General features: G+C 39.0%; 1 protein-coding gene across 4 annotated transcripts in view; it reads right to left on the bottom strand.

Annotated features, from left to right (window-relative positions):
* The window catches only part of HYDIN (HYDIN axonemal central pair apparatus protein), a 423,676-nt gene that overhangs the window by 223,641 nt on the left and 178,102 nt on the right, over window positions 1-21,933 (bottom strand). For all 4 annotated transcript variants that reach the window (XM_016930119.4, XM_063797419.1, XM_016930120.4 and 1 more), the window contains exon 19: window positions 2,541-2,779. In XM_016930119.4, the coding sequence (XP_016785608.3) occupies window positions 2,541-2,779 (239 nt within the window). The remainder of the gene's footprint in view (window positions 1-2,540; window positions 2,780-21,933) is intronic.

The raw sequence follows: 21,933 nt of genomic DNA, 5'->3' as shown, positions 1-21,933 counted from the left end.
TTAAAGGGCTAAATAACAAATATTTTAGGCTTTTTGGGCCACACGGTCTCTGTAACAGCTACTCAACTTACCCTTGTAGTGTGAAAGCAGCCATAGACAATATGTTAAGAAACGGGCATGGCTGTGTTCCAATAAAACTTTATTTACAAAAGCAGGCAGAGGGTTGTAGTTTACCCAGCCCTGCTTTTGACAATTCTTCTGGAGACTGCAGGCATAGTGATTTTATGTCAAAAAGTTTAGGCAGAGGGCAAATTAGCAACTAAAGCTATAGTTTGCTTTTATATTCATAGAAAACTGTTAGCTAACCCTCCAATCCCATATGTCAGAATATCCTTTGAAGGCTACTTGACACTATTTGTAGATTTAAAAGAACATGTAATTAGGTCTGGTTTGCCACATATTGTTTTCTACAATTATATTTGAGTGCACGAAAAGAAATTTGAAACTAGAAGCACTGGTATGCAATGACAAACTACCCTCGCTTACGGCCAATAGACAGGCAGAGAGGACAATTCTTATATTTAGTCGACTTGAAAAATATAATTGGATACTTGTCTAAAAGCATGCAATTCAACCATGTGACTTGCTTTTTACTTAATTTTCTACTAGTTTATGGTATTTTCAATCAAGTCCCATATTTTGTAGATGGAGCAGAGGGAAGGATTCTGGGGAGGGCTCCTAACTGATTAATGTCAGTCACATCTCCAAGCACAGCATATATGACTTGATTTCAGGGCATGTGAGCCCAGAAGGCAGGGGGAATACCTTCTGAGATCTGTTCACAGTACTGCAACAGATAAGTTCAAATTCAACTGGCCCCCAAGAGCCAACTAGTGATGGCGACATGACTCTCCTGAGGAATCAAGAATCCCCACACATAACCTCTACACTTAGCACTCAAACCTCATATATATATTTATTTATTTAATTTGAGATGAAGTCTTGCTCTGTTGCCCATGCTGGAGTTGCAGTGGTGTGATCCTGGTTCACTGTAGCCTCAACCTCCCGGGTACAAGCAATCCTCTCACCTCAGCCTCCCAAGTAGGTAGGACAACAGGCATGTGACATCATGCGAGGCTAATTTTTTTATTTTGTAGAGATGGGGGGTCTCCCTATGTTGCCCAGGCTGGTCTCCAATTCCTGGGCTCAAGCAATCCTCCCATCTCAGCCTCCCAAAGTAAAGTGCTGGGATCATAGGCATAAACCACTGCTCCCAGCCCAAACCTTATATATGTGTGTGTATACATATATATGTGTGTGTGTATATGTATATGTGTGTGTTGTTCTTCTTTTCTTTCTTTTTTTTTTTTTTTTAAGACAGGGTCTCACTCTGTCACCCAGGCTGGAGTGCAGTGGTACGACCTTGGCTCACTGCAACCTCTGCCTCTTGGGCTCAAGTGATTCTCCCACCTCAGCCTCCTGAGTAGCTGGGACTACACGCACCCGCCACCATGCCCAGAATTTTTTGTACTTTTGTAGAGATGGGGTTTTACCATGTTGTCCAGGCTGGTCTTGAATTCCTGAACTCAAGTGATCCTCCTGCCTTGGCCTCCCAAACTGCTAGGATTATAGGCGTGGGCTACTGTGCCTGGTCCAAACCTGATTTTTATGTCCACATTTAGATTGTTCTGCTCAGAGGTGTCTATACTGTACCACAGCTTATTTAGATATTTAGACCCTCTAGCTTTTCCTGGGTAATCAGGCAAAGCCAATGGAAACCATCTCAGTTGTCGGTACTATGGGAGTCAAGTAGAGGACATAAGCTTTGCAAAAGCTGCTAGTGACCGGGCACGGTGGCTCATGCCTGTAATCCCAGCACTTTGGGAGGCCGAGGCAGGTGGATCACGAGGTCAGGAGATCGAGACCATCCTGGCTAAGATGGTGAAACCCCTTCTCTACTAAAAATACAAAAAATTAGCCGGGCGTGGTGGTGGGCACCTGTAGTCCCAGCTACTTGGGAGGCTGAGGCAGGAGAATGGCGTGAACCCGGGAGGCGGAGCTTGCAGTGAGCAGAGATCGCACCACTGCACTCCAGCCTAGGCCACAGAGCAAGACTCCGTCTCAAAAAAAAAAAAAAAAAAAAAAAAGCTGCTGGCTCTGCAATAGCTGATAAAATACACTTGCAATAAATTTTTACCTTCCTAGGTATGTTCTGCTTAGGTTACCACTAAGCTGTATCTGTATTTTCTACATTTGTGGACAGGGATTAACAGTGTATTGGAATCAAAGAGGAGAAATTACGGTTGAGAGTCTAAATTAATCACAGAGTAGCCAGTTTGAGAAAAGAATGCATTTCCTACAAACCATATTCTTCTCGCATGTAGAGGGACACGGATTAGAGAATGCAACCAAGTTATGGCTAGAAAATGTCTTCTTGTTGCTGACATACACATCAGGAGGTGGAAAAGTGAGGATGGGAAAGGAGAGGGACTGAGGTGGCTAGTTTTAATTACTTAAAATAATTTTCTAAAGTAGAGGTGATGCTCAGCATATGTAACATATGTGATATCTATAAAAATTGGTCCATGAGATTTCCTTACCTAAAATGTGCCCCCAAATTGAGTTCTGGAGCAAAGGGCTTATCTGAAACAATAGTGGAACCAGTTCCGGAAGCCTGAACAGGAATCCGATAGGTACTGCTATTTTCAATGTCCAAAATAACACAGTCTTTGAATGTGAGTGTGTCATTCAGGTTGGCGGTCAGTGCCAGTTGAACATCAGTTTCTGGAGGAACCATGCCTTCATTGGGTTCAATCGTCCAAAGGGATTTTTTGTGTGCCTGCAACACAAGAGTACAAGTTAACAGGGAAGATATTCTTGGCTTTTCGTTCTATAGATGTCAAAGCCCTCTACACTTCAAATGGGTGGCATTGTGGAATTCAACATCAGAGACAAACATTATTTTTTGAATTAAAGCAGCTGGATGTTTGTTGGTTTTCCTTTTTTTCAAAAAGCAATCTGATTCTGAAGAGCAAACCTACGATTTTACTTTTGAATTCTTTGTGAAGATTCTTTACATCTCTTTCCCAAGATAACAGTCCAATTCTCAAACAAGCTTATAATTATTATCTACTATAATCTCCAGATTCTGAGATACCAACAGAAGGCACAATATTCTTTATGGAGTTTGAAATTTTTATTTTTTATTCTTATTTATTTTTCCTTTTTGTTTTTTTTTTTTTTGGAGTTTGAAATTTTTAAAAGAAACGTTTTTCAAATGCAAAATTTCTAGTGTTATAGTGAGGATGAACCAATTTCATTAATACAATATAAGAAGTCATCTGGATTTCTACTAATTTATAATAATTAATAATTAGCCTCATCAGAATTTCATTAGCTAAAATTGCAAACTTATTTTGAAATACAGACATGTGTTACTTAATGACAGGGAAACATTCTAAGAAATGTGTCATTAGGTGATTTCGTTGCTGTGCGAACATTGTAGAGCGAGACAGTGGAGTCTACTACACACCTAGGCTATATGGTATAACCTGTTGCTCCTAGGCTGAAAACCCGTGCAGCATGTTTCTGTACTGAATACTGTAGGCAACTATAACACAGTAGTATTTGTATTTCTCAACCTGTCTCTGTTTCTGAGCCTCATCTGCATTTTCTCTTTGTTGTTTTCTGTTTCATTTTTGATCCTTTCTTTTGAGCTCTCTTCCAATTCACTAGCTGTCTCTTCAGCTATGTGTAATATGCTATTAAACACATCTATTCTCTCCTTAATTTTGATTTCTGTATTTTTGAATTCAGGTGTTGGTATTTTTGACTTTTATAAGGTTTTCATCTTTTGACAACTTTTATAATTCTGACTATGACATTCAACTTACTAGCTACTATAACTAATAATTAGGGACCACTCCTCCTAGCCCCTCCAAGTCTTCTACAAATTTAATGAGCAAATTGTTTTTGGACTTTTCAAGTAAATATAACAAATACATATTCAATGGCTCTGAGGTCCAGGTGTTGTGGGAAATACATAAACACCCCGAGGTGCTGACAGCAATGACATTAGTGAGACCAATATTTCAACAACAAAAATGGAATTCAGAAGGAGGCCAGAGTGAAACTACTTCAGGGGAATCTAAAGAACAAGAGCAAAGGATGTTGAAACCCTTTGAATGTCTGACAAATGTACCACACACATTTTCTTTTCCCTCCAAATATGAAATTGGGCTTAATTATCAGGTGATGTGATTCCTAATTATATTGCACTATATTATTAATACTATTAAAATTCTAATTTGTTTAATTGCCTATATAAACAATTATCTCAAAGTTAATAAAAAGCATCAAAGAAAAAACATCCTTTTGAATGAGGTCATGTCCTTTGCAGGGACATGGATGGAACTGGAAGCCATTATCCCCAGCAAACAAACACAGGAACATAAAACCAAACACTACATGTTCTCACTCATAAGTGGGAGCTGAACAATGAGAACACATGGACACAGGGAGGGGAACATCACACACCAGGGCGTGTCAGGGGTCGGGGGGCAGGGGGGCGGAGAGCATCAGGAAAAATAGCTAATGCATGCTGGGTTTAATACTTAGATGGTAGGTTGATAGGTGCAGCAAACTACCATGGCACACGTTTACCTATGCAACAAACCTGCACATCCTGCACGAGTACCCTAGAACTTAAAAGAAAATAAATCATTTCCCCATTTTAATTGCTTTGTCATTTAGATCAATTATGAAAGTCCTGTTTTATTTTGGGAAAGACATTACTCAGAAGTACTTATGTGGATTAATCTTTATAGAAAATATTTAGTTATTACCAATATGCACTGAGAAAAAGCTGCAAAAGAAGAGATGTGGAGAGTATTTAGATGCTTCCAGGATAATAACTGAGAGGAAAAGCCACACTCTCCAGTTCATCAGAAAAGAGTTTGATTATTCCTTCATGAATCTTCCTTGTGAATCTCCCAGGAAGCTTCATGAAGCTCCCTGAGTTTGGTACCGCAGAAGAAGCCCTCCAAAGTAACGCATACAGTAGAAAACAATGGATTTGAAAACAAATGCAAATTTTACTATTTGAGCGGGGCTCTAGAGGACATTCCAGTCTAAGATTATCCTTTCATTTAATTCTCTGATATACTTCTTCTAGCAAAAGGAGAAAAAAGAGAAATGTAAAAACACATGTAGCTCTATGGGGGCTCAGGTACAATGGACTGGAAACCTCCTGACAAACTTAGGTCAGAGTTGCACTGATGATCTCTGTAAGTGACATAAACGTACATTGCAGATTGCAAGCAAGAGTTAGAGATTTCAGCCAGGCAGAATCTCACAGGGTGGCAGTGCCTTGGAATGTCACCAAAATCCTGGTCTGGCGCCACTGCAGATTAAAAAAATAGATTCAGTCAGTGGGCCCGATGGTCACTCTCTTAGGAATAGGCTCACAGGTACTTAAATAAGGAAAATCTAATATTTAAAGCAAAATGTCAATTTCCCAATTTATAATTAAGGACAAATGTAAGACAGAGCAGAAAGCTAGTTATATTTCTTCCTGGTTTGAAAATCTACATGGGAAATAAGTAAATTGCATTTTAAAATTTAAATGAATTAAATAAAGGAAAGAAGAACATTTTTCAAGGTTTTAAATTGTATATAAATGAGGATGTAGATGAATGATAATGAGGAAATTTTAATTTTTGGTATTAATGGAAACTATAGATATAACTCTAAGTCAAGAGTCCTATTATTACTCATAATCTTCAAATATGGAAAATCCCAAAAAGACATAGAAATAGAAAAAAAAACAATTAAACATTAAATACCACACTAGATAAAGTAGGACCTGGATGGAGATGTTTGTATCATTGTCTGTATTCAAAGGATGCGCATGAAAAAAATGCTGAATCTTGCAAGAGGCATCTATTTTTCAAAATTTTCTCGATAACTTTCCTATTCGTAGTAACTTGGTTCTAGTAGAGTACTAAAATAATCAGAAAACAGTAAACAAAGTCTCTGTCTCTCCAGAGCATTAATCTGTATTTGTTTATAATTTTGTATTGAAATATTAGTAAAAGATAATAATCCTATTAAATTTAATTTTCAGGACTGTATCTCAATTATTATTGCCAAGAGAAACTATAAGGATTGAATGTTACAATGTTCTATCCATACTTAGGTTCAAAGAAATAATTTCTGATGCATCTTCCTAATTTATCAAAAGAAACATTTTAACAGCCTTAAAGTGACAACACTAAAATCCTCTAACACATTAATCATAGAAAATGACATAAAATATGTTCTAAAAGAGCTATAAGTGCAAATTCAATTTTCTATAGACATTTTAAAATGGATCAAGGTAGCTTCATTTCATCTTGAATTTATATTACAGTAGATAGGAATCTTTGACTTTTATCATTTTCAGTTGGCATACACAATCAAAGCAATACATGGAAATGGATTTCTCATGCTTGAGTAACCAGACGTTCTCCTTTCTTAGAACTGTTTTCCCTACTTGCTGTTTCGAAATTCTAGGCTATTATTTTAGATAAGTTTATGGTAGCTGTTGTAACAGAAAGACCCCTGATGCTCAATGGCTTTATACAACAGAAGCTTATTTTGGGCCCACATGAATTCCAACTGGTGACAGGTGTGAGGATGGGCTTCTGCTCCATTTAGTCATCCAAGGATCTCTACTAAACGGATTCTGACATATTTAACTCTTGGTTTCTAAGATATCCATATTGACATCCAGCTGGCCAGTAAGAGAAGAAAGAGAAAGGAGGGTTGTGTGCTAGGATTTTATGCACCATGCCTGGAAGTGGTGCACATCACTTCTGTTCACTTCCACTGGCCAGAACTGAGTCAATGCAGCCTAACCCCAATGGAGGTTAGGAAATGTAGTCTAGCCCTGGGTCTACAGTAAAGAGAGTTGAGTGTGCCAAGCTGCTAGCTGCTCTCTGCCAAAGTCTCCTTGTTGGTTCACTTTACTGCCACATCCTCATATCTTCCCCCAACTCTCCCAGATCTCAGATTTTGAAAGGTGAAGAGCTTACTCCATCAGAACACAGATCCTATGGGAATTGCCTTTCAGATCCTATGGGAACTGCAGGCTTAAAGTTCACATCCATCTGCTTTTAGGACAAATGGAGGGGCAGCTAGAGAGAAACTAAGAAAGTTCTGGGCAAGAAGATCTCACTTTGTTGACCCTTCTTCCCAAATTGGTGGCCTGTTAGCATCCTACACAGCTTTGCTCATTTATGAGACTCAGCTTACAACGAAAACATAAATCAATGCCATTTTTGTCGTTTTATCAAAAAGCAAAATGCCTTGCAGAGAGAGTACTGTCAATGTCATCTTTCCTATTCCAATCATTTGTTTTCCTCCTCTAGCTGGTAGCACAGGCCAATCCTCTGTTCACGATGAAGTGAGGGTGTCATCAGCATAAGTGCTCTTTCAAGTCAGGGGACATTACTTTTCAATGGATATGTACCATTTCTCTTCTGTTTCCTGCTGACACAGGTTGGCTCTTCTGGAAAGACCTGAAGTTGTTCTTCAGGGCTGAATTGGTGAGTTTTCTGATGAAGCTTATTAATCAATGCTTGGCATAAAACCAGACAGCAAAATATATCATAGAATGCAAGACAAAGACACATTAAACTGCCAGATGTTAAGGCACTGGACTGCTCTTACCTTACACGAGTCAGCCTCGAAACTACTCTATCATCCTTGTGTCTCTTTGGTGGTTGACTTTTAGGGCTATCCTTTGCTTTTAGGGAGGGCTTGGTCATTGTGATATTTCCTGTTATTAAATGGAAAATTTGACTAAAAAAGGAAAGGATGAATGATAATCATCATAGCTATGGAGGGCATTTTGTAACTCTTTCAAAACCACAATAGGGCAAAATAGCAGCTGACAGAAATAGGGTGGGAGGGAGGGCGCTGAAGGAAAGGGATGTGGGTTTGAGTCCCTGCTCTGCTGCTTTCCAGCTGTGGAACTTTGGGGATGTCTCCTAACTATGTATGCCTGGTCTCAGGTTTCTCATCTGTAGCTCAGGATATTGACTGTACCTTCCATATAGAGCTGTGGGGACGGATGAGTGAGAGAGTGCAGGTAAAATCTCAGCACAATGTTGGGCACAAAGCAAGTCCTCAAGAACGAAAGCTATCGTCATCATTTTCCCCAAATCTGAAATGCCCCACGTGACATACAATTATCAGCTCAAAACAGTAAACAAAGATGGATGCTAAGGAAGCATTTAACATACAAGACTCTTGCCAGAAAAGGAGCGGCTATGGGGTTGTGACAGGCAGAATTCTAAGTTGGCCCCCAGGATCTCCACCTCTTGGAGCACGATTATCCTCCCCCAGTTACTTAGTCAAACACAAATCCAGGTGTTGCTGTGAAGGGATTTAGCACATGTAGGTAAGGTCCCAAATCAGCTGACTTTCAGATAGGGAGATTATCCTCAGCGGTCGTGACTTAACCAGACTATACTCTTCCTGGTGAAAAGATTCCAAGCATAGAGGGCCTATGGGAGGGGCCACATAGCAAGGAACAGCGGCTCCAAAGTGGCTGAAAGCAGTCCCTGACCGAGGGCCAAGAAAAAAACTGAGGGACTCTGTCATTCAACTGCAAGGAAAAAAATTCTGCCAATGACCTGGGGGGCCCAGTAGTGGATCTTTCCCTCACCAAGACTCCCGAAAGGAATGCAGCTCGGCTAACCTTGATCTCAGCCTCTTGAGATCCTAAGGAGAGAATCCAGCCTGACTACGGCTGGACCCCTTACCCACGGAAACTGAGATCATAAGTTAGCATTGCCTTAAGCCGCTATATTTGTGATAATTTGTTACCCAGCAAGAGAAACCTAATACAGGGTTCCATCTATTTGTTCCAAAGATGATAAAAAAATGAGCCTTCCTAAGCTTTCCATGAAAATGTCAGCCATAGCTGCCTTTGCTTTTTCTGCAGTCTGGGGCCAGAAAGCCAGAGTCGTTTGAGCAGCTCGTAAACAACATGTACAGGAGGTATGTGCATGCCTGCAGGGAATATGACTGTGCAAAAGATGGAATATTTGCGATCTTTTGTAATTCAGAATTCCGTGACCACTGGTGATGAGTGTTAAGCCCTCCCCTCTGAGGTTTCATATATCTAAGGATAACATTTGCCTTTTATTTGACAATACGGCAGCAGCACACTTATGCAGTGCTGAGCTCCCAAGGTAAAGCAGCCAGAGCTTTATAGGTTTCCTTATTGTGTGTTTAATATTTGCCACAAAAGGCAGAAGTGAACACCATTGTTTGCACATGTCACCGCAACAATCACCGGGAGTGTGGCTAATAACTAGGAAGCTTGAAGAAAATAGCACTGTGCACTTTTCTTCCAAATAACTCATTTGCCAGTTGAAATCTGCAAGAATCTCCTTCCATGAAATAAAGAGAGCAAATAACAATAGGAAGCAATGTGCAGAGTGAGGGATTTCTTTGGAGTTACGCTATTATCTCAGCAGATGACCAGCACTATGTGGAACAAGAACAATGAAGAGTCACCAAGGCATTTCTCTTTTTTTAAAAAAATTTCTTTTGAGAAGAAGTCTCACTCTGTCACCCAGGCTAGAGTGCAGTGGCGCCATCTCGGACCACTGCAACCTCCGCCTCCTAGGTCCAAGCAATTCTCCTGCCTCAGCCTCCAGAGTAGCTGGGATTACAGGCATGTGCCACCATGCCTGGCTTATTTTTATATTTTTTGTAGGGTCAGGGTTTCATCCTGTTGGCCAGGCTGATCTCTAACTCCTGACCTCAAGTGAACTGCCCATCTCAGCCTCCCAAAGTGCTGGGATTACAGGCCCTTTCTCCTGTTCGTCTTCTAAATGGGGTCTCTGGTCACATAGTTCTTTTCCCCGAAGTGAGTCACTTTGCTGCTTAAGAAAGTTAACTGAAAATTAGGAGATGAGATGCAGAAGAAATGGTGTAGAGCTTTACACGGGAGGCAATTTAAGGTCATAATCAGAAGTGTGGGCTTGAGAGTCTCATAACCTGGTAGTCAACTATGGACTCTGCCATTCATAGCCAAGTGACCTTGCACTAATTTTAAAATCTAGGTTTCGGTTTCCTTTTATGTTAAATGTTAACTTGAAGATAAAATAAAAGGGTGCTAAGCATCTAGCACCTCGTCTATCATAGATTACATGCTCAGTCAGTGGTGATCATTACTAACGTTATTTTCCAAACTTCCCATCCAGTTCTCCTTCCTGCTGGTACCCTCCCCAGTCTACACTGTTGACAGTGATAGGGACGGGGGGCAGAGGAATTCTAGAAAAGGGTGGGTCCCTGGCGAAACCCTACCTTTAAGCTGAAAAGCCGGAACCTGTGGCCCAAAGTGAGAACTTATATCTCTGTTTTCCCACTTGAATGTTGCCTTTCCCTTAACCACCCATGGCCCCACCCCATGCCCCAGCCTGTGCCTATAAAGACTCCAGACTCAGCCAGCAGAGAGGAGAGGCAGCTGGATGTTGGGGATTACAGAGGGGACACTTTGATGGCATAACTTCAGAGAAGAAGCTGGCTGCAGATGGCCGGACTTCAGGGGAAGATCACCTACCTGCCTCATCTCCTTTTCAGCTCCCTTTCCCCCTGAGAGCCACTTTCATCGGCAATTAAATCTCCCACATTTACCATCCTTAAATTTGTTCATGTGACCTCATTTTTCCTGGCTGCAGGACCAGAGCTCGGGATCCCTGAGTGCAGATACAAAAGGCTGTCACACTGGCCCTTTGCCCTCATTGGCACAGGGCAGCTACCCCATGCGACAAGGCAAAGGGCCCACTGAGCTGTTAACACCTAAGGTGTCCACAGACGGCAGAGCTAAAACAGCACTGTAACACACCCTCTGGGGCTTCAGGGATTGCAGGCACCGCCCCCGCCCACCGCCCCCAAGATGCTGCCACAGGGCTTGCATGTAGTTTGCTCCTGCTGGCACCCAGGAGTGCTCACTCTGGCTCCTGCACCCACTCACCTGTTCACTCCCACCTGTGAGGGGTGGAGTGCAGCAGGTCCCAGTAAGTGGAGTTTGATCTTGCTGGTGCCGATGTGGTTGGCTGGTTTCAGCACTCATGCATTCCAGTTCCCACCTCATTCGCTTGCGTGCTCCCTCCAGCAAGGTGCTGAGAGCAGCAGCAGAGTAAGGGACACACTCCCTTCGTGAGTCCCATGAAGGGGTCAGGGAAATATCCTGCTTCAACAGGTTTATCTTTCAGTGATCTGATCCTGCTGCTCTCCTGCTGGGGATTCTGCATGGCTCTCCAGTGTCTGGATCAGAGGCACTGAGTCTTTTTATCCTCTTTGAGAAAGCCAGGAACCCCTTCATCAAAAAATGCACATACCCCACCCCGCCCCACCCCCACACACAACTTTACATACAAGTTCCAGAGCTCAGGGATCCCAGTTTTTTCTGTTTGATCCATACGTGGACTCACTTTTTATATCTGGGGAATCCATGATTTTGTGTGAATCTCGGTAGGAGGCAGGCTCTCACTGCCATTTGAGAAGTCACCCAGACTCTCTGCAAACATGGCGGCCCACAATCCAGACTGGTGTACCAGATGAGCTTCTGGTCTGGAGGATCTACTCCCAAATCTTCATAAGACTTAGGGCCCCACTGCATTTTCTAGGCTTAGTTTCCGGGACACCAGGTCATTTACCTTTCCCAAGTGTCCCAAGTGTCATCTGCATTTAAATATGCTGCTCTCAGAAAGCGTATCCCCATTTCTCTGCTTTTTTTCTCCTTGGCCTTCAAGTCTCCACTCAAATGTTCCGACCCACGAAAAACTTAAATCTGACAGAAGAATGAATCACGTCCTCCTCTGCGCTTCACATTATAACCCAGCTGTATTGTTTGTATATTTGTTTCTTTTATGAGATTATAAACTCTTTGAAGAAGGAAACTATTTTGTTTACCCTTTATCTCTCCCCTTAGTACCAGGTATAGGAAAAGGGCTCAAAAGTAGTATTTATTTGTTGGTCAGTAAATATATGGAAGGTGTCCAGCCTCACCAGTAAGCCAAATAAACACAAACTTAAATAACAACAAAATATTTTTTCATCTGTCAGACTTGGCCGAAAAAATCCACAAAAATGTTAGCAAGAATCTAGGAGTGATATTTTCCAACACTGCTAGGGGGTAGGACATAAACTGTACAAGTTCTCTGGGACAGAATTCACAAGATGTATCAAGACTTTTAGTTACATACATGTCATTTGACCCAGCAACTGCATTTCTAGAAATTTAGTCAAAGAAAACAATTACAGATGTCAGCAAAATTAAGACACAAGCATTGCTTATAGTAGTAAAAAACTGGGAACAATCTATCAGTAGGGGATTAGTTAAATCAACTGTGGTAGAGTCAAATGATGCAATAAAACTAGCCAGTAAAAATGATCTGTAGACGAATATTCCTTAATAATTCATATTAAGTGACTACAATACATTGTTGAGTGAAAATAACTGGTAACAAAATAGTATTGTCCCATGGGAGGGAGTAGGAATACAGACAGACCACACACACCATAAAAAATTCAGAAGATACACACCAAAAATTAAATAGTGGTTATCTGCATGATGTGATGACAAGTGATTTTTTTTGTTATCTTTAACTTCTGTTTGTTCTATAAAGATAATGTTACTTGTGTAACAAGGAGACACACATATATATTTATTGAATAAATAACTCAACTTAAAAGGATATGGTCACTCTTTTTAGAGCTCACTTAATTTTAACTTTATTTGCTCTCTTGCTGCAGTCTCATTCCCAGTTTGTTTCTTAGAAGCTTTTAAAAAAATAAATAATACATGTAGACAGTGTAACATTCAAATGGATTCAAAGGGTGAAGAGTTTTTCTTCTGCCAGTGCATGGTCACTAGTTACCATCCCCAGAGGTAGCCATTGTTACAGTTTTCTAAGGATCCTTCCAGATATACTTTATGATCAATATTTGCATACGTTTTTTCTTACATAAATGGTGCAATACTCTACAGACTGTTCTGCACTGTGATTTAAATTTTTAAAGTTTGTGTCAAAGGTATACATACACACAATTTCAAAAGCCAAATGGTTCTGGAAAAGTTATATTGTAAAAAGCAGCAGCCCTTGGAATCCACTCTCCCATCTTCCCCATTGCACGAATCCTTGCCTGTCAACACAGTCCACCACTGTCAGTTCTTTTAGCCTTTGCTTTTTGGATTTGCCTCTATATTGCTAAGTACTCTACTGCTACTTCTTAAGTTTTCAGTTTGCACATTATTCATTTATTTTTCCCCATGGTAAATAATAATAGCTTTTTTCTTGCCCACTCTCCATGTCTCTCTTTCTCTCTCTCTTTCACTTTCTTCTCTTCATCCTCCCAATATAGTTAACATTTACTTTTTGGTGAGATAGATATTTGCATTTGCACCATCATGAGTATGCAAACACTAAACTCAGCTAAGCTATAAAAAAATGGCCTATGACGACGTTTCCTTTCTTATACAACGTTCAGGTTCCCAGGAATTGTTTTCATGTGGTTTTCATGTATCTATCATGGACATCACATTCATCACAAACTCATCCCCAAACTCTCAACCAAAGAGGCAAATTGTCTCTCAATACTTTCAGAAGCATCTTCTACACAGGTTCCATCTTCTTGGAGACAAATCTCTCCTGGAGCTGCCTGTTCTCCAACTCCCATCTGGACAGGCTGCCCTCTGGGCCTGCAATGTGGCTGGCATCCTAGGACTGGCAGGCAGCAATATCCTGTGCACCCCTCAGCATTCTCTCCTGTGTTTGAGCCCCTGTTTGCTGAATCCGTGCCTTCCTAACTGTGGTACAGCACTCTTCAGCGGCCTCCTGACAAAAGGTATGTGGAGTGTAAATTTTTTGAGATTTTTTATATCTGAAATGTATTTTATCCCCAGATTTTGTTAGTCTTTTGGCTAGATGATGAATTTAAGATTAGGATTTATTTTCCTTCAGAAAGTAATTTTTTTTTTTCCTCTAGTGTTTCTGTCAAGAAGTCTGATGCCACTCTGGTTCATAATTTTTTTGGTTTTGACCATGATTTTTTTTTTAATCTGGAAGTTTCTGCAGCCTTCTCTTTGTGTCCAGTGTTCTGGAACTTAGTTATGGTGTGCCTCGACATGGGCCTGTTTCCATCCACCGTGCAGCATATTTGATGAACCTTCTCCGTAAATTCCTTTCCTCTGTTCTGAAAACATTCCTTCAATTATTTCTTGGGTAACTTTTTCATCTGCATTTAAGAATCTGCTCTTTTGCAGCACATATTGCGTCTTAGAACTCCTGAACAAACTGCCTAATTTTCTTGTCTTTCTCCTAATCTTTTTCTTCTTTTTCTACTTTCTGATAGTTCCTCAATTTTATTTTCCAGATATTCTATCAAATTTTAAACTTCTGGCATTATATTTTTAGTATCTATGAGCTTACTTTTGTTCTTGTTCTTTTAAAAAATATCATTCTGCTCTTGTTCATGGATACAAAGTCATCTTTACTTTCCTGAGATTTTTAATTATCATTTTGTTTTATTTTAAACTTTCTTCTTGTATTGTATTTATTTTCTCCAAGTTCTCATTTTTGTGTTTTTGGTTTCTTTCTTCTGCATTACAGGTTTTCTTGGTGGAGCCTGGTTAAGTATTTATGTTTAAGAGTAAAGCACTAAGGCTGAGTGCAGTGGCTCATGCCTGTAATCCCAGCACTTTGGGAGGCCAAGGTGGGAGGATTATTTCAGCCCAGGAGCTCAAGACCAGCCTGGGTAAAATAGTGAGACCTCATCTAAAAAAAAAAGAAAGAAAGAAAGAAAGAGAGAGAGAGAGGGAGAGGGAGAGGTGGAGAGAGAGAGAGAAAAAGAGAGAGAAAGCAAGCAAGCAAGCAAGGAGGCCTGCCTGCCTCTGTGTGCTTGGGTGCCAGCCCACCAAAGGCCACCAGACATTTTAGATGCCCAACTAACAGTTTATTTCTGCCCTTCCTTGTGGCTGGTCAAATTGCCCACAGAAGAACCTTCCAATTTTCTGGCCATATTCTGAGAATTGGGGGAGAAGGGCGCTGGAATTGTACCTTTCAGTGTGAAGACTTTTTTGTAGTTCATTTGTTTTCATAATGGTATCCTGCCCTCAGCAGTGTCTGTGAAATCAGCTCTCAGTTTAATATTATTCCTTTTAAGGGAAAAAACCTTTTTTCCCTGATGCTTTAAGATTTACTCTTTGGTCTTCAGCATCTTTACAAGAATGTGCCTAGATGTGGTTTTGTGGTTTTATCTTGCCTGGTTTTCATAATGCATTTTGATAGCTTGGTCTCAGCCTTTATCTATTCTTCCTCATCTTGCCTCTTCTCTGGTAACTCCAGTAACAATACCCCCCATGTTTGTTTGCTTTATCATCTATTCTGTATTTCTCATCCTTTTATCTCTGCAGGTTTCATTTTGGGTAGTTTCTTCAGACCTATCTTTGACTTCCACAAGACTCTACTCATCTGGGTCTAATATACAGTTTAATCCATCTATTGAGTCTTTAATTTCAATCATATTTTTCAGGTCTATAATTCTCATTTGTTCTTTTTTATAGTCTCCAGAACGCCATCGCATTTCTAAAATTTACTTTTTATTTCATTGAACATATTGAGCATATTTTAGTTTTCTACTAAGTTGTCTTGTCTCCTTATATGCCTGGTTATTTTAAGACTATTGGATATTGTATATACAAATTGTAGAGGTATTTTGAGGCCTAGAATAAAGTTTTCTTCTTCCAGTGATGATATAGGTTTGCTTCTGGGAAAGCTGTTGGGGGAACTAGAATTTCCATCTTTCAGGCAGAGATTGGCATGATTTGAATTGAGGGTCTGTTCTAGTTTATCCTTGTTCCTAGTGTGCATCCTTTCAGAGTCCCAACCAAAAGTCCAGACATTTTACCAGAGCCCATCCTCTTCTAATTTTTATCTCCCTAGCCTGACTTGACTCCAATTTTTATCTCCCTGGACATGTAGGTCTTTAGAAAGCTACTTTTAACTTTTCAATGTCTTCTGGAGCCATATAGGAAAAGCAGTCCTAAATGCTGGGCATACATCTCTTGGTTTTTTCCTTTTGTGTTGTCACTAGCTTTGTTGCTCCCCAGTTTCTCAAACTCATGATTTTCTCATTTTGTCCAGCTTTTCTCTTTGTTCTTAGAGGGAAATAGTTTGGAATGACAGATTAAATAGAAAGGCCTTGAACCCTGATGTGCTAAGAGTCCCTTTTGGTCAAGCAATTGTTCTACTGCTTGATTTCTCTATTTGTTGAAAAAGTAGTCTGTAAAAATTATGAGGTTAATGGACTTTGATTATTAGGGAGGCAAGTATATCTAATTCACATTGTTTTCAAGTAATATGTACCAATAATCTTTTAGGTTACTAGCTTAGCATCCTTGAACAAAGACCATCATCTTTTGAGAGTCATCACCTTCTCAAGACTCAGTGAAAGGTGTCAGATCAAATGCAAGGCATGATGGTTAAAATAAAAGGAAAGATGGTTAAATAAAAGGAAACAGGACAGCTCCTGAGCACACAGGCATGATTTACACAGTGCTAGGAAGCATCTTTACAAACAAGTAAGCTTCAAGATAGAAAATCAGAAAGTTAATGGACCTAAATTTTCTAAATAGCAAATTATTTCTTAATAAACTCATTTTCTTTGTTATGGAAGGACATATGTACAGTCATCAATACAGATGTTTTATATTTTATAAGATGGCTTCACTGTCAAAAATTAAGAGAAACAAGTCAAGAGTATGGAAAAGACAGCATTAGAGCTCCCATTTCACAGACATCTGTACTACGTGGATCAGTTTGTTCTAAACCTTAAGGCCTCTCTGAGTGTCCCTTATTTATTTTCCTTTTCCTTATCTGAGAAAAATAAAAGACCTTCAAATGTAGTGTCACAAAAAGTTATGTCTTTTCACAAGCCATTTCACTTGGCTCTTTTTGTCTGTCAACATTAATAATCAAAGCTACCATTTGTTGAATGCTTTTTTTCAACAGGTACTTTTTACATATATTTGCATATTTAATCTCCTAAATGCCATTATTAGTTCCATTTAAAGAGAAGGAACCAAAGGCTCAGAAAGGTTAAATAACTTGCCTAGAGTTAGTGAATGCAGAACCAGGACAATTTCAGATCTGTCTGAAAACAACATCCTCACTTGTGATGGTACAGTATACTATCTCAGTACTCATACACTGAATAACTGCTTGTTGAATGACTACATATGTAAGGCAACTGTGCATGGCACATGATCATGTCTGCCCTCATATAATGTTGCCCTTCCCTCCCGGATGCATCCCAATTCAATGTCCTAACACCCCAGAGGGAGATTTTTTCCTTCCAAAGCACAAAACTTATTGTTGCATGCAATTTCATTGCAACTGACATTAAAAGAAGACATACTCCAGGTGCCATTCTACAAAGAGTTTTGTCATGTCACATACACTTCTTCAGTCTCTGTCCTTTCGTTTGTGACAGGGAAGAGAAAACGAAACAGAGGTAGAATAAAATTTTTTCCTTGATAAACATCATATAATCTAGATGGATGTGTGTAGGGGATTTAATATCATTAATAAATCTCTATACTATGCTACTTAATGTATTTCTTCTTGTTTTTGTTCATTACATAAAAACATTTATTTGATTTTGTACTGGCTTAATGTTGAATATGACTGTATACTATCAGTGCACAAAACAGGAAGAGTCAATGCTTTAGTTGATAATGACCATGACAGCCATCTCTTAAAAGGGACATAAATCAGGTTGATGATGATGCTGGTAATGGGGAAGAAACATAAATTTTTATGGGGGAGAGAAGGTGGGATTTAAATAAAACCCACAACAGATCCATAAAAGGAAGTTTTACCTTAATTTCCTTTTGTAATGATAGGTGCTAGCTGTATAATTTAGTTAGAAAAAATATTTTTAAAAAACTAATTAAGAGCTGAGATAGACAAAATGAAGATGGACAGGCTTACAAGGAATGCAGGAGACCAAGGTATTTTCCTTTTGTCTTCTGAACAGCCCTTAGTGACAAGGAAACCAAACTCCCTCCTTTAATTTTGGCTTCATATTATTCTCAGATGAATCATATTCAATCAGTAGAGCTTTCATTCTAAATTCAAGGAAGGTGCTGACCCATCATGTTAAGTAACACTCCATCAATAGCTTTCTTTCTCTCAGTGTGGTTTATAATCAATATAAACTGCTGGAATCTATCTTTTGGGTTTTACATTAAGCTTTGGCAAAATGAAAAAGGTCTCAGGTGGGGTTGGGGGTGGGGGTGAGGGGCTCACAGCTCTCTGTTAAGCACAAACCTTTGCTTCTGGAAGTCTCTTAATACTATTATTACTGTTATCACTGTTATCCTCTTTGGCACTAAACAGGTCACTTCAGATGGCTCAGGAAGAACCCAATCCATTTTGGAATGACCATGACTTTTATGTGGCAAAAGAATAGATGCCCACCAAGATAAACTAGAATTTTCTTCTCTTCTTATTCCCTTATTCCTGTCAGTTTCTTTTTTAAATGATATATTTTTCCTTTTTATTTGACATGTAATAATTGTGCATATTTATGGAGTACAGAGTGATACTTTGATACATGTAACAATGTGCAATGATCAAATCAGGGTAATTAGCATATCCAGCTCCTCAAACATTTATCATTCTTTGGGTTGACAACATTCACGTTCTAGCTATTTGAAAATATACAATACAATATTGTTAACCAGTCACCCCACAGTGCTACAGAACACTAGAGCTTATTCCTCTTATCTAGTTGTAATTTTGTATCTGTTAACCAACCTCTCCTTTCTCCACCTCCCCTCTACCCTTCTTATCCTCTGTGGCCACAATTTTACTCTCTACTTCTATGATCTCAATTTTCTTTTAGCTCCCACATATGAGTGAGAACATGTGGTATTTATCTTTCTGTGCCTGGCTTATTTCACTTAATGTAATATCCTCCAGGCTCATCTATGCTGCTGGAATTAACAGGATCTCATTTCTTTTTATGCCTGAGTAGTATTATACTGTATATATATATCACATTTTCTTTATCCATTCATCTGTTGATGGACACTTAGGTTGGTTCCACATCTTGGCTTTTGTGAGTAGTGCTGCAGTAAGAATGTGGGTGCAGCCATCTCTACAACACTGATCTCCTTCCCTGTGGATAAGTACCCAGTAGTGGGATTGCTGGATCATAGGATAGTTCTATTTTTACTTTTTTGAGCAGTCTCCATATTATTTTCAACAGTAGCTGTACTAATTTACATTCCTACTAACAGTGGATAAAAGCTCACTTTTCTCAGCATTATTGCCAGTATTTGCTATTTTTTGTCCTTTTAATAATAGACATCCTAACTGGGGTGAGATGCTATCTCACTGTTTTGATATGCATGTGAGTTTCTTTTATAGATGTTTCACTATTAAGGCAAAGATAAAAAATGTAGGAACAGAAAACCAAATACCACATGTAAGTGGGAGCTAAACATTGAGTAGGCATGGACACAAAGAAGGGAACAAAAGATTCTGGAACCTACTTGAGGTGGAGGGTGGAAGGAGAGAGACGGTCAAAAAACTATCTATTGGGTATTATTTTATTACCTGGGTGACAAAATAATCTGTACACCAAATCCCCACGACACATAATTTTCCTATATAACAAACCTGCACATGTACCCCTGAATCTAAAGTAAAAGTTAAAAAAGGAACTCTGCTCTCTTATGCCAACTGAAAACACATTTTACCATCCTTTTGTAAGTGTTCATGTGATAATACCCAAAACACTAAAAAGTAGTTAAGAGGGCTGACTATAAGCCAATGAGTTGAAGCTTTAAAACATGTCCCTTACATAGAAAAAGAGGCGCAATTTTGAAAAAATGAAAAACTAGGTACAGCTTTACTCCAAACCAAGATAAACATCATATGGGCCACAAGTAGAACAGAAACAATAGAGAGGCCTGAACCTACAGACCTACTGGGCTCTAGGTTCTGAAACCAGTAAAGGCAGCTTGAGAAAGAAAAACAGGAACAAAAATGATCCTGCAGGAAGCAAGGAATGAGGCCTAATGTTCCCTGCTAAGACAGCCTCCCGGCATTTGAAAGAAGGCTGAACAAAGTTGTGATGTTCCTGAAGCTATACCTTATACACAGACTGTGCCAGTGGTGGTGGACGTGGTGGTGTTAAAGTAGAGACTGCTATGTAGACAAACCTGAGGCCAAGCCACTGGCCACTGCAGTGACTCAATCTGTGATTTCTCCAACATCCCCATGGGAGGAGAAGCCCAAATTTGATTCTGGATTAGTGGTCACTGTCTAGGCTGAAGACAAATGTAAAAATGCTAGAAAAGAAGGTGTGAGCACTGAGAAGGAGAAAGAAACATCCCCCATATCAGATTGATTTATAATTTAAAATTCCAAATGCTCAGAAGAACAGCTGCAAACAATCAGGTAATGAATTCATTCTGGAACAATCAATAGTGCAAACTGAAATTGATTAGAAAATGCACCCGAGATTCTTAAAGAGATACAGAATAGGAGAATATACATAAAACAAAGATTGTGAAACCACAGCAGTGAGGTAAGACTCAAGAATAAGCGGCTATAACCAATTACAAATCTTGGAATTGAAAAATATAGTCATTAAAATTAAACTGCCAATGTAAATAGATGGAATAAACTTTAGACTTGCCAAAATCAGACAGAATTTGCAAATTGAAACATACTGAAGAGGCAACAGAGAGAGATGAAGAGGTGAAAAATATATATGAGAAGTAAAATAAAAACAGACATGTAGGATAGTACAAGAATATATATATATAATATATATATATATAATATACACACACTGGTTGGGGTGTGTGTGTGTGGGCGTGTGTGTGTGTGTTTTCTTAATGAAGGTAACAGAAAGAATGTCAGAGAAGAAACATTTGAAGAGATAATGGCTGAGACATTCCGGAATTTAAGGCTCAAATCCTCTGATATATTAAAGAGAAAATTTAAGAAAATCAAGGATAAAAACATAGTCTTAAGAGCAACTAGTGAGAAAAGACAAGTTACTTATAAAGGAACAATAATCAGACTAACAGCAAAATTTTTACCACCAACAATTAATGCCAGAGGTCAATCTTCAAAGAGTTGAAAGAAAAGAGAAAAACCATCAAATAGAATCATATGCTCAGCTAAACTAAGCATCATAAACTACGGATCTCTAGCATTAGAAAGACATAATTTAGTAGAAAGAAACATAACCACAAAAAAGCACAGAAATACAAGAAATAAAACAAGAAAAAAATCAACCAACTATTTTGGTAACTAGTGAGTGATACAGAATAGACTCATAGCCCCAAAATTCCTCTGTGCTCTGCCTATTTATCCATCCCTCCCACTAATCCCTGGCAACCACTGATCTTTTTACTGTCTCCATAGTTTTGCCTTTTCTAGAACGTCATACAATTGGAATCATACATATGTAGCCTTTTCAGGTTGGCTTCTTTCAGTTGGTAATATGCATTTAAGTTTCCTCCATGTTTTTTAGCATTTAAAATCATAAGACAATATTTGGAATAATTTTTTACCAATACATTTGCAAACTTTGATAAAATTAAAAATTCTAGAAAAATTTAAATCTGAATAGTCATTATAGAAAATGATTCATTAGTTACAATTTCCATACATTTCCATGCATCTCCTAACATCCATAGACACACCACGATCCTGAGACTAAATGGTTTTATCATTAAGCAATAGATCCTACTTTATATAATGATTATATAAGATCTTTTCCAAGGATTAAAAAAAGAGGTAAGGATAACTCACATTCTAAGAATGCAGTATTTTTGGTATCAAAACCAGAGAAATGCAACATAAAAAAAAGTAAAACAACAAATGCAAAAATATAATATGATAGCAA

This window comes from Pan troglodytes, chromosome 18, assembly GCF_028858775.2.
Source record: "Pan troglodytes isolate AG18354 chromosome 18, NHGRI_mPanTro3-v2.0_pri, whole genome shotgun sequence".
NCBI lineage: Eukaryota > Metazoa > Chordata > Mammalia > Primates > Hominidae > Pan > Pan troglodytes.
The sequence above is the reverse complement of the archived record's forward strand: the minus strand, read 5'-3'. Positions and strand labels throughout refer to the sequence as shown.